This window comes from Columba livia, chromosome 5 (assembly GCF_036013475.1).
Source record: "Columba livia isolate bColLiv1 breed racing homer chromosome 5, bColLiv1.pat.W.v2, whole genome shotgun sequence".
Classification (NCBI taxonomy): domain Eukaryota; kingdom Metazoa; phylum Chordata; class Aves; order Columbiformes; family Columbidae; genus Columba; species Columba livia.
In genome coordinates, this window is record NC_088606.1 from 25002304 (window position 1) to 25015048 (window position 12745).

Here is a 12745-nt window from a genome sequence, read left to right on the forward strand (position 1 = left end):
ACTGCTCTCACTTCTCACCTCACCTGGGGATCAATCAGAGCTACACCTTTGCAGACTACAAGAAAAAGTGTACACTTGCCATTTCTTCCTTTGCACACTTTTCATGGGACTTTTCAGAAATACAGGTTCCTAAGGCAGCTTTGTCACAGCCAATACACTGGTGCGTCACCACAGGTCGAGAGCTGGCCTGGACATGCAAAAAGCACCTCATAGCTTCTTTTTACCAAGAAGGGTAACAGAAGCAGGTTCTCCTCTCACAGCACCAGGACTTGAAAGAGAAGAAGCAACAGGTCTCAGTCACCTTCCCAGCATTGCAACCAAAACACAACTGTGGAAGGAAGGTGCATTAGGAACAGCTTGCTGGAGGAAGGCCAGGAGCCAGACATTCACCTTCCCTCCTCCAGCTGGGGAAGGAATTGAAAAGACGTGGAAACAAGTCTCAGTCTATTAAGTTTATTGAAGGAAATTAAAGAGACAACTTGATCACAGCACACATAAATACCAAAGCAAGGAGAAAATATCTGACAGCATGGTTTAACTGGGAAGGTGAAAGCATAAGCAGGTTCAGGGAACAGAAGATGAAACTAAAAAACTGAGTACAGAAATAAAGCAGATTTTGAACCATAAGGGCAATTATCTATCACAAAAACTAACCAGGGAAGACTTTCAAATATACCATCTGTCTTTCTTAAAGACGGGCAAAGCTCAGCCACACCTCATGGCCTGTATTACAGCAGGCCAGATTCAATTATCAGAGCTTCCTCTTCCCACCTTAAAATGGTTTTTAAGACTATGGTTTTTTTCAAGCCCCACTTTCAAGCTCTGCTGGGGTATTTGCTGGGCTCCCAAGGTCCCAGAATGGGCCCACACAAACTTGGCTCCCACCCCAGAGCATCCCTGGCCAGGGCCCCAAGTCAGATGGGGGATAGCCAACAGTACCCAACTCCAAGCACACTCTTCGGGGAGATTTTATGCCATTTTAGAGCAGCTCCTCCAGCATAACGTGACCACAGCTCACCAGCAAAGGCTTCCTTCAACTCCCACTATGCTTTTCTTGTGCTCTGTTCTCTCTTGGCTCACTACCAGCACCCGCTCTGGCCTCATTCCCCTCCAAATTTTATGTATATTCTGTTTGCAAATCTTTCCTCTTTGCTCCTCTTGCCCCTTCCTTGCCTCTCCCTCAAATCCCACTCTTGCTCCTGGTCCCCTCCTCCCCACACTCTGCCTTAAATGCCCCTCCCCAAGCCCTCGCCCATTCCTACCTCTCACCATCCTCAGGAGGATCTCCGGGGGTCCTATGTCCCACCTGCTCTTGTTTCAAGGGATGCTTTCATCTTCCTCTTGACTCCTGAAGGGCCCCTGTGGCCTCTGAGGGGCTGAGCACCACTTGCACAGCCCAGCTCCACTTCTCATTCCTCCCTGTTGGAAGAGTAGCCAGATGGGAGTGCTCTGCCCACCCAGGATGATCAGAGCAGCTCTTGGAGGCAGAAAAGGCTCTGTGAGCCTTCCTGGAGACAGCCCAGGATTGTTGGTGCAGCACACATTGCATGGCATGACTCCTGCACAGAGGACTCGGTAGCTACAGTCCTAACTACTACTGCTTAGTTATCCACTCTTAATGCTCCATATGGACAGCAATATCACCTCCCCAAGCCCCTAAAGGAAGATGATATGCCACATATCACACACCATACCTCAGAAGCTGGACAAACAGAAACATTGCATTCATAGTTCACACACCCTTGTGGTTCAGGCCTTGGCATTTCCAGCTTTTGTGGCCATTGAAAACTGGTTAATTTGCCCTGGGTGATGGCATTGTTTTATAGGCTGATCCAAAGGCGCAAGGCCTCCTATGCTTTGTGACACTGACTGAAGGGAGAAAGGTGAGCTCACCTTGCAGCCTCCCTTTCTCTCTCTGCTTATGTTGTTTTCCTGCCCTCCTCGAAAAAAAAAAAAAAAAAACAGAGGCAAGTGCAGCATCATAGTAGGAAGACAGTTACTTAATTGGTAGGGACATGGTGCAGAGACCCCAATTTCAGTGGGGGTACTGATAGTCTGTTTCGGGCAGCTCCTGCAACGACCAAAATTTGTCCTCTCATTCTCAGGGCACAGAAAGTTATGTTCACTTCATGCTTTAAAGAGAGTAGAGTCTCATTGGAAGCAGATACCACTGAATAAGGTGATATCAGGCAAGCAGCTCACAGGAGCAGTGTGGATTAAAACATCAGATCAAGCAGAAGGGAGAGAACCCACACTCAATGGTTCAACCTATGGTTCAACCACAGGGAAGTGGTTGAGTCACCATCCCTGGAGGTGTTTAAAAGATCTATATGTAAGGTTCTTAAGGACATGGTTTAGTGCTAGAGTTAAGTTATGGTTGGACTCAATGATCTTAAGGGTCTCTTCCAACCAAAATGATTCTATGGTCCTACAGTTTGCAATCGAGAGTAGCGTGCCTCTGCTTTCCCTGTGATCTCTGAGGGATAAACTGAGCAAATCCATCCTCCCTTTAGTATTCTCCTCCTCTCAGACTGGCTTGTTGGGTTTGCCTGATTTACTAGACTACATCAGTTTGCTGGTTTGTTTTTTTTTTTTTTTTTTTCTGGAACGTAGGAGGCATTCTAAATTATCTTTGGCCAAAAAGCATAGGTGTCACAGAAAAATAGATGCTAGCTCAGCTGGGAAGTTTCTGTTCATACCAAAGCAGGTTTCTCTGCTCAGAGAAAGACTTTGGGATTATCCTCCATACACTGGTCTTCCAACCTTCTGTCTCACCCAGTTTTCTCGTTACAGCAGAGGTTTCTTGGTTGTAAAAAGCATTGTGTCTCGAGACAGATGAGCCTCCCCTGATTTTGGTGGCCTCAGACTGGGACCTAATTGCTTCTCTGTTGTTGGTAGAATTGTTTGGCCTATCAACTCTGATCTGAAATTTTGCTGAATACTGAATTCACAGTGAGTTATGTGTCCTGCAGCCAGTACATGACTGGGAACACAGTGCTCTATTAGACCAACCAAAAAAGCCAAGAAAAGCAGCACAGCAAGCCTTCCACCCAGCCCACCAGAAGTATACAGCAAGATTCTCCAGTGGGACATGGCTTTGAAGGACATTGGCTTAGAAGTAATGTTACTGTTTCCTGCAACTAATGACCGTGGTTCCACGAGGACAGAGCATTAACAGCTAAATGGATTTTTCTTTAGATAACAATAAGAGCGGGTTACTTGCTTCCAAAGAGACACCCACCAGGGAGTAACCTTATTTCAGAGCAGCAGGCTACACTCCTTTCCATGCATGGAATAAACAGTATTTTCATTGCAAGCTACCTATTGCCTGAAGCTATCTCTGTTCTGTTCTATCTCATCTGATTGCAAAGCTAAGCAGGGTTAGACCTGGTCAGAACTTAACTGGGACACCTCAAGGGGAAAAAGAGGTGCTGTAAGAAGTGATGTTGGCTGTTTAATAGGTGATGATGCTTACTCCTAGTCAATACAGAGGTAATGTTCCAGGAGAGAGGTTAAACTGACAGGGGATGGCTGGAGGCTGCTGGATGAAATGTAAAATGGGAATCCTGAGAACCTGTGGCATCTCTTGTGAGGAAGATGGTAATATCGATGTCCTAGGCAAACAAATCCTATCAGTCTAAGCTTCTCTGATAGTCATCAGTGAAAACCACACGCCATTGTAAGATGGTCCACCCAGAGATGCTGCGTTTGGGAAGAGGAAAAATCAGCTGTTGCAGTTATCTAAAGGTGCTAGTGAGGTAGAAGCGACTGTCCAAAAGCAAATATTTTGTGTATAGAATTATTAATCTCTTTTGAGAACAAAGTTTTTTATTACAAAATACATGAAACTTCTCCCAAGCAGACTTCCTACTAAGCAAGGTCCTATTTATTTTCATGTCTGAAATAAATTCTACACTATAAATGAGTGAACAGAAAAGTAAAGTGCTAAACTGTTTACAGGAAATGCATGTATGAGATGTCTGGTGTACCAGTGCTCTAGGGCACACTGAGGTGGTCCTCTCTCTCAGACAGTCCCAGGTCCCACTCAGTCACTAGTTCCGATGACACCTCTGTGAAGAGATGGTCCCAATTCCAGCTGACATCATCCTACCAAGAGGAAAAAGACAAACATACTGAAATGTTACTGGTGACACCAAAAGGTTTCTGAATGATGCCAAATATTCAAGATGAACAGCAAAGAGAGAAATTGAAGGGCAACTGCCCCTGCCAGGGAAGTCATAGGTTCAGTTGGCTAGAACAGGAATTCTAGCCAGAATGAAATGCAAATCTCTGCTACAATGGAAAGATTTTGACTGAATTATTCATGTTCAAAAATTCTGCAAATTACAGATTTTTTTATATTTATGAACCTAATATACTCCTGGACAGGGTGTAAAGAATACCCATAAAAATCTCCCACCCTTCTGCACCTCTGCTGAAGCATTTTCATTTCTGAGCTGCAGAAATCCTTGGTTGCAAGTCTTGAGCTCCTGCCCCACCAGTCATACTGAGGTTGTTCTGTCATGCTTTAACACACCCCTCTGCCCAAACTCCAAATGCTTTTTTGCCTTTGTCTGTCTATACTGCCCTGCAAAACTTCCTGGAGCCCATGGTTGCTACCAAAAGACAACACACAGCACACTTTCTGCAGGGATCTGTGACAGTGCTAGGCATTTTCCTTTCCAGCTCTTTCCTACAGAAGGAGGCCAATCATAGTGATGCCATAACCTCACACAGAGAAAGCCCTATATATCTCCAAAATAGTCTGCTGGGGAAATCAGACCTCCATCCTCTTCAACAAGCTCTTCTTCACAGGCTCCTCCTAATCTCTCTCCTCTGCCCCACCGACAAAAGCTTACATTCCTATAGTCTGAAACACAGAAGAAGCTTTTGCCTTGTTGGTGTTCCAACAAAAGAAAGACTCACCTCTTGTAGTTCATGCTCAGGAGCCAAAACTTTGGTGAGAAGCTTCAGGTCAATTTCTCCATCCTATGAACACACACAGTCACACTCTTACATACAGTGAGAAAGTGGACATCATTTCACCAGGTAGGTCTTGCTAGAGATAGGCACATTTGCCTCATAAGGGACTTATACTTTGTCCAGGACAACAGCAGGAGCCTCATCTGCACAGCAGATACCATTACCCACACTATTTACAGACACAAACAAGTATGAAAGCCACACTGTAGAGAAGAACAGACTTGAAAGCAGAGTGGAAGTTGTTTGCATGATAGAGCTGTGTATTTTATGCAGCTGTGTGTCACTGTGGAGGATGATGGGAGTCTGGAAGGAGGGGGAGTCACAGCGGTCACCTCATTGCAACATCCACTTACCAGAGTCTGAAAGGCAGCATACTTCATAAGATCTTCGTCCAGGTCACGGTAGGCGAGCACCCGGTTCACCTGCACACTGCAACCAGAAAGGGTCAAAGAACAAGCCTGGGTAAGTGTGGAAGCATATCTGAGGAGAAGAGTGGCATGAATAGGGATCTGGTGACACCCATCTCAAGTGTCCACATCACCCATTTGAATTCTCGAGATGGGTGTCCCCAGACAGAAGCAAATCTCATTCAGCAAATGAACAGTCATTGACAAATCTGCATGCAAGGTTGTGCACATGCATAAAAATAGGATGTGGAGTGACCATAGAACACCTCAGAGAAGCCAGTGCAGCAGACAGAAGATCCACAGACTAGCTGCAAGGGCCAGAAAGAAAATAGGAATATAGTGAACAGTGGAACAGCCCCAGCGGGCTCTGAGAGCCCCACCATACAAGCTACAGAATAGTAGGGACCTTGTGATTCCCACATCACAGCTATCAAATAAAATTTCTTAAAATATAGACTCCAAAGAGAAACACGGGGTAGGGAGTAATACACTGTTGTGCCATGTTTCCCTTTGCAGTTGACGCAATACTATAGAAAAGGTCCATATTAATTTAATTTGTTTGTGTTTGTCCATGAAAATTACTTGTCTTTTCTATTGCAGGGAGACTATGGATACAGGAGGAACAGATGGGATTATTAAAAAAAAAAAAAGAGAGAGAGAAAACAAAGGCATGAACTCTGGTGAGAGACAACATAATTTAAAATTTTCTACTATATAAAGTGTCATTTATTTTTGTTAACACATATTTAATTACAATATATACTCCATACTTGTGAGAGGGAATCTGTGGTCAGGAGTAAGATATCCCACCCATCCAAATAAGGGTCAATGGAAATCCCAGTCTGTGATCTTGGCAATAGGCCCAGGAGAGGAGAGAACACTTTTACTGATACATTTAAGATAAAACCCCCCAAACTTTCATTTTTTAAAACTTGCTGCTCTCCCTTGAGCTAACCCCAAGACTATTCTGATAACACCTTCAAACAACAGGATTGTACTTTGCAAATTAACTATGCACTTGAGTAAGAAGGATATCCTGTGGAGGGCAAAGCAGCCTATGGCCATGCAAAATCAAAGTGTGTGCATAACATGTGTACTGGAGGCATTTGAGGTTATACAGGCAACCTTAAATCAAGCAATTCCTAGCTTTTGTGATTTTGATTTTGCAACATCAAACATGCTACTCTAATGTGGTTTTGGATTTAGCGAGAGAATATGCAGTAATTGCTTCATTTGTGTAACAGGAAACAAGGAGTTTGCACTGTTCTGCTTGGAGCCCCACTGCCACAATACATGGCATTGAATCCTGCTGAACGGCACTGCCACTGATGTCCAGAGAGCATGAGAGAAGGTAGAGTTTAATTTCACCAGCCATTTCACACCGCTGATGAGAGCCCCAAGAACACCTGGCAGTGCTCTTACCTGGGGGGAGCTGCCACTTGCATGGCCAGATCTTCCTCCTGGACCTCCTCCAAGTCAGGGATCACAGGAATGTCTGCAACAAAAGAAAGCAGTAGCAGTTAAGTGGGGAGCGTTACACTCTCCTCTCACTAGAGACAAAGGTTCCCCGGCTTCACAGATATGAAACAGCTTGTTCCTTATCAGAGGAAAACACAAGAGAGTTATTTAGCAATGACTTAAAATACATTGTTTCACATTAAAACAAGGCAATAAAGCTTTGAAGCTTGGGGTCAAAAGAAATCTTGCAAGAGGGGCAGATTTGGGCTGGGTAAGACTCCACAGTCATGAACTGTGCATTTGGACACAACCTTGAAGATGAAAGAAGCGGCTGCACTAAACCCCACTGCCTACTTGTCATTATCCTAAGACTGGCAAGAATTTGCTTCTTATAAGATGTGCTACCATTTGCTCAGCTCAGCCACCAGTCACCTAGACTCTGTTAGAAATGAAATGTGGAGCAGAAACTGAGAGAAGCCATGTAAAACTACATGCTGAAGGGGCCGCTGGCTGGGTCTCAGACTCTGCAGAGGCCTGTGACCTTCCTAATAGCTGAAGAAGTGCATGCTGGTGGTCTAGCACATACAAAGACTAGGCAACATGCACCTCGTTGTAATGTCATAAATCTTTGTGTGATTTCCAGTGTGACCTTGGAATGGGTGATTTCTGGGTGACTGGGTATTCCCAGCATAAGGACTATGGCTATTCCACCTAAAAAGGAAGCAAGACACAAAAGAATGGAGAAGGAAGAACTGAGTGCACACTGAATCCTGCTAAAGGAGCAAGGCTGTGAGAGCACTGCATGCTTTTTGATTTGACAAAGACCTGTGAACACCTGGAGATTGAGAGAGCAAAACCAGCAAGAATAAGAGGTAACTGGAGGTGCAAAGCAAGGACAGAGAACACCAGCACATGGCTACTTTAAAGATTCACGGCTACAAATGTGCTCCGGTGGCCCTGAGCCCTCAGACAGTGGAGAAGCTGGTGGTTTGGCTCTGGGAAGAGGTTTCACTTGCACTGTGCAGACGCTGGAGCAAGCAGGCTGCTCCTGGCTCTGTCAGCAGCGTGGCCATGCTGCTGCTGGATGGCAGCGGGTGGCCAGGCCTGGCTTTGCCCCATTTTGCAGCCCAGGTTGAGATGAATATTCAGGAGCTGGAGAGACATTCCCACTTGTGGCACTCAGGGCTCTGAGCAGGATTTTTCTGAAAAGCCCCCTGTCCAGCCGCCTGTCAGCACGTCACAGGCTCTCAGCTGCCCTTTCCTGCTGAACGCCCACCCCGCATCCCCGGCGCACTGCCCAGCTGCAGCAGGGCACGGGTCAGCCTGGCCTTGGCACCGTGGCCATTCGGAGTTGGCCACACAGTGGGATTTCTGGCTAATTGGCTGCCTGGTGGAAGGCTGAGTGGGACGGGGGCTGCGGGAGAGCCTGGCCACAGCAAGAGGCAGTGACAGCTTGGCCAGCCTCAGCAGAGCTGTGCCTTCTCACTCCCTGGGCACCCAGCAAGCAGCTCTCCCTCTACAGTAAACTTCCCAAGACACTTAAATGGAAACTGCAGCAACAAGCCCTAGGCCAGCCCTTAGACAGAGGAGGCATATGCAAGAAGTGTCTGACCAGTGTGTGCCTCGGCATCTGGGCCAGATCTGTCTCCCCTCTGCTTGCAGGGACAATACACAGAAGAAGCTGCTATCCTGCTGTGTCTTCCCTGCAGGAGCTCCCAGCTCCTGGTAAAACTTGTAGCAAAATGCAAAAAGCATCTCTGTGGACAGACGACTGAGCTGTGCAGGCAGCTGGTAAAATCTGCTCAATGGTAATGTGGGATAAAGTCCCTCTATGTAAGCAACAAATACCAAAGAGGGAACAGCCTTGTCCAAGCAGAAGAATGAAGCCCTGTACAGAGGTGCCCTGTTAGATCCAGGCAAATGAGCACAGGAATGAGAAACCTAATCTCTTGCAAGCTAATTTATCCTTTTCAGCAGGACACTGTGAAATGTTGCTCAGCAAACATAACTAAATGAAGAGCTACCTGGGAACAGAGCTCCCCTGTCCATTGAGCAGCATTCCCTGCAGCAGGAGAAGGTCAGATCTTCTGGCAGCAGCAACGTGGAAGGTGTTTGCAGCAAAATGAATGTCTTCACTTGGTGCTCATTTTGGCAGCTGTTTCTGGGGTCTCCTCTTCCTAGTTAATTTTTGCTTTTCTTGATCTCTTTTTGCACTAAAGAAAACTGTAAACTTAGGGCCCAGATCAGTGATGCCTCTTCCATTTGGCAGGTTCCCAAAGAGTCCTGGATTTGCCAGTGCTGGTTTTATCTCATTGCCATTGAATTCCATGGAAACTTTCCCAAAGTGCTACCTCTACTCTGTAGTAGCAAAACCCAGTCAATCACGTATAACCTCTTTCCAAAAGAAATTCAAGGCTCAATTTTATAGATGCTTTGAAAATATTTCAGTTTTATAGATGCTTTGAAAATATTTCAGACAGAAGAGCTGGAAATGTTCTGGGTGCTCTTGCCAGCCCCTCCAACAAAGGCCAGGACACGCTGCTTCTTACTGAAAACTGCAAATGATTTTGTCCATTTCTAGGCAGAAACAATGCCCTTTAGGACTGTCAGAGACTGACAGAACAAATTATAAGAAAATATCTGCTTCCCAGGCTAACTGCTATCAGTGACAAATCAGTGCTGAAATATTTGTGTCTTTATTTTACTTGTTACTCATAATTTCCTCTTCTCTCTGCCAATTCCCATAGTGCCACGTCTTTAGAATCCCTCTCCTGTCTCTCTCTGTACAGTTTGCAAAGTGTCTCCGTTCTCACTTCATCACCAAGGACCCAACCTTTCCCCTTGCTCAGTCTCCAGTTCCTTACTTGTTTTTGTTGCTCTTCTTAGGACTCACATCTTTTGTTTCCAGTAAGCTCTGGTAACACAGCCAAGTCATGGCACTATGTCAACTGCAGGGGGAAGAAGCACGTGGGCTGCAAGAGTATAGGCGTATGTTTTTCTTTAAATATCCTCATTACCTGCAGTGAGATTACTAACATATAATGCTAGCACCTACAGAGACGTTAGACATGACCGTGTCCTCCCAGTCTCGCACTGCAGAGCTTTTTCCAGCGTTACATTACTAACCCACACTGTGTACTTGTACTGCGACCCACTTTCTTCCCTCCTGTTCATTGTGAGGGTTTCAGATCATTTTCCATCACACTGATAAATCTGTGGTTTTAATGCAGGATTTTGACACATACTTTGCTGTCCAGGCTCTCATGCCCGAATTCAGTGTGCAGGTAGGTAAACTTTAGGAACGACTGCACAACATACAGACATGCTGAAGAGCTGCCTCTGTGCAAAAAGAAACACCTTCACAGATACCAGGTCACTGCAACGAAGTGAACAACTGGCCTATGCCTTACAAAAATAAAATGTTTTCAGCTGAGAAGGGGTAGCTACAAAACCTGTAAACAAAAAAGTGATTCTCTGCAGTCTAGCTCTAGATTTGGGGGAAGGCTGCATTACTCGGCTGCATTTTGGAGGAGAGTGCGCTTCCATAGTCTTGAACTTCAACCCATTTTAATCAAAAGTGTAGGCAAATCTCAGAAGCAACAAGAAAATCTTACAGCTTCAGCTGTTCTTTTCCAGCAGACTTCAAAATAAGAACAAATAGATAGGATACTAATAGTAAAAAACATTACAATAAATGTTGAGTTACTAGCAAAAAATATTAAAAAGGGGGACAAATTAAGTACAAACTATGTTACCGACCATGGTCTGCCAGATGGCCTCTGAGCACTGTGCTGCAAGACACTGTTACCTATGCTACCTCTACCAGTCTCCCCCAGATAGAACTCCTCTGGAATCTCCATTTCATATGGCAGATAACATCGCCAGAGTGAGTGCTCCTAAAAATGACAGTGAGTATCCTGCTTTCATTTCAGCTGAAGAGGAGAATAGGTAGGTACACATCAGGCAGTGTTTTCTAAGTAGAAAAATGAGTGTATGCAACAGAAGATGGAGAGGGGAACACAAAAACTCAGTGCACACAGTGACCTTACAGAGGAATGAGTGAGGTTTCTCTTTATGGCTCAAAATGACTGGGAACAGTAACACAAAGTCTTTCCCCATGGATTTCTCAGCCCATAAAGAAACAAGATTTTGTCTTTAGAAACTGCTCATGGTAGAGATGTGAAAAACTTGAGCGCCAAATGCTAGATGACCAGTGCAAACTCCCCTCCATCTCCCAGATGATGGTGAACAAGAGTGAACAAAGCATGAAATCAAAACGAGTGTGTCCATGCAGAAGTTACGGTGGTGTAGGAGACAGCAGTACTAAATATTGGCTAACAGGGGTGCTATAATATACTGCATCAAACTGATTGTCTCAGAACATCCAAGTCCCAGCATATAAGTAAGAATAGTGTTTTTACTACACTAGCTGGACTGAGCTAGCTCTTACACAAAAAGAACTTCATGGTTAAGTTATGGCAAGGCACCAATAGCATAAGGCATGTGGAGGGCAGGAGGAAAAGTTGGAGGGGAAAGGCTACAGGTGACCCATGTTAGATGCAGATAGCCAAATAATAAGCAAGGAACAGCAGATTTTAAAGTCATAAACAAAGGAGGAAATTATGTGTTCATATTAGAGTATATGCATTAACCATCACCTTTTTTACCTCTTAGCAAATACCTACTGACAGCTGAGGAACACAAAAAGCAACAAGCTCTGTACCACCTCAGTACCCAGCTGGTCCTGCAAGCTGGTGAGCTGCACTTTCCACCCCAGGCAGGGCTGATTTTTGGTTTAGTAGCAACACCTGCAGGCTGGGTCCCTTAAAATCCTGCAAGCTTACAGTAAGATCTGGTCCTAACCCCAAAGAACTAAGTTCTCTGTTAGAGGCAAGACAGCACATAAGTGGGGACAAACAGAATATATTCAAGGTCAGGCAATAAATGAGTAGCAGGGCTGGATCTAGAAACCACGTCAGAGGTCAGGCCTGCAGTTAGTCAGCAGTGTGGTTGCCACTTTCTCCCTGAGCTGCTTTAAAGGTCTCCCGAGCCAAGAGCCTGGCACCCAAAAAAATGACTCCATCTCATGTAGTCTGATTCGCTTCCTCCAACTGGGTGAGTGTTTCAAAGGCCAGTTCAGATGGGATACTCTTGGAGTGGGGACTGTGCTGCTCTCCCTGTCTACACACCACCACATCCAGAGAACACAAAGAAGAGGGCAGTGGCTTCTGGAGCTCAGTCCCCTGCCACCAAGCAGGCATAAGAATGAAACTAACTTTAGTTTAAGTCGCTTCCTTATAAAATGTAAAAGTGAAATAATTACAATATCTCTGCTGCTGCAGAACTTTGTTTTACTGAATGCTGTTACCTTCTGCATCACGTTTGGGGAATTTTAAACAGGCAAATGGAAGAAGGTCTGATTGAAGATGAAGTTAAGTGAAAGAAATTGGTCTCATTTAGCACATGACAGGATTCATCTGTGTTCCCAAGTCCACTGAGGTAGCATCATGGGCGTTTCATATTCATGAGCTGCTGCGACACTGTGTCCCCTCATTTACAAAGCACCGTGTTCAGCAAATTCTGTCCCTGTGGACACTCCGTGCATTTCATGGTCTTGTCAGAGAGACATCAAACACTTCAGTAACCAAATACCAGAAAATGGCTTTAATTAGCGCATCTCAATGCAATAAATAATTTTTCTCTCTAAGTGGAAAAATGGAGAATTAAAAAAAAAAAAAAAGAAAAAGAAAAAAGTGGAAAGCAACAGGCAAAAAAAATCTTCAAAAAAACATAAGGAACAAGGGACACAGACAGCTTCTGCTGAACACACAAACAAGCTTGAAGCCTCTTGGAAGCTTTCTCAGGAGAGCAGCAGGCAAATGGAGAGGATAAAGAAC

General features: G+C 45.0%; 1 protein-coding gene across 5 annotated transcripts in view; it reads right to left on the reverse strand.

Moving 5' to 3' along the window:
* Positions 1-437: 437 nt before the first annotated feature.
* The window catches only part of IFT43 (intraflagellar transport 43), a 48955-nt gene continuing 36647 nt past the window's right edge, over positions 438-12745 (reverse strand). For 3 of the 5 annotated variants that reach the window (XM_021287462.2, XM_065063864.1, XM_021287463.2), the window contains exons 6-9: positions 6813-6885; positions 5337-5412; positions 4927-4989; positions 3811-4107 (exon numbers count right to left, since the gene is read on the reverse strand). In XM_021287462.2, coding sequence (XP_021143137.1) covers positions 3997-4107; positions 4927-4989; positions 5337-5412; positions 6813-6885 — 323 coding nt within the window. In that variant the 3' untranslated portion in view covers positions 3811-3996. Of the gene's footprint in view, positions 1420-3810; positions 4108-4926; positions 4990-5336; positions 5413-6812; positions 6886-12745 lie in introns of those variants that run through there. The other 2 variants (XM_065063865.1, XM_065063866.1) reach the window with 2 other exon arrangements.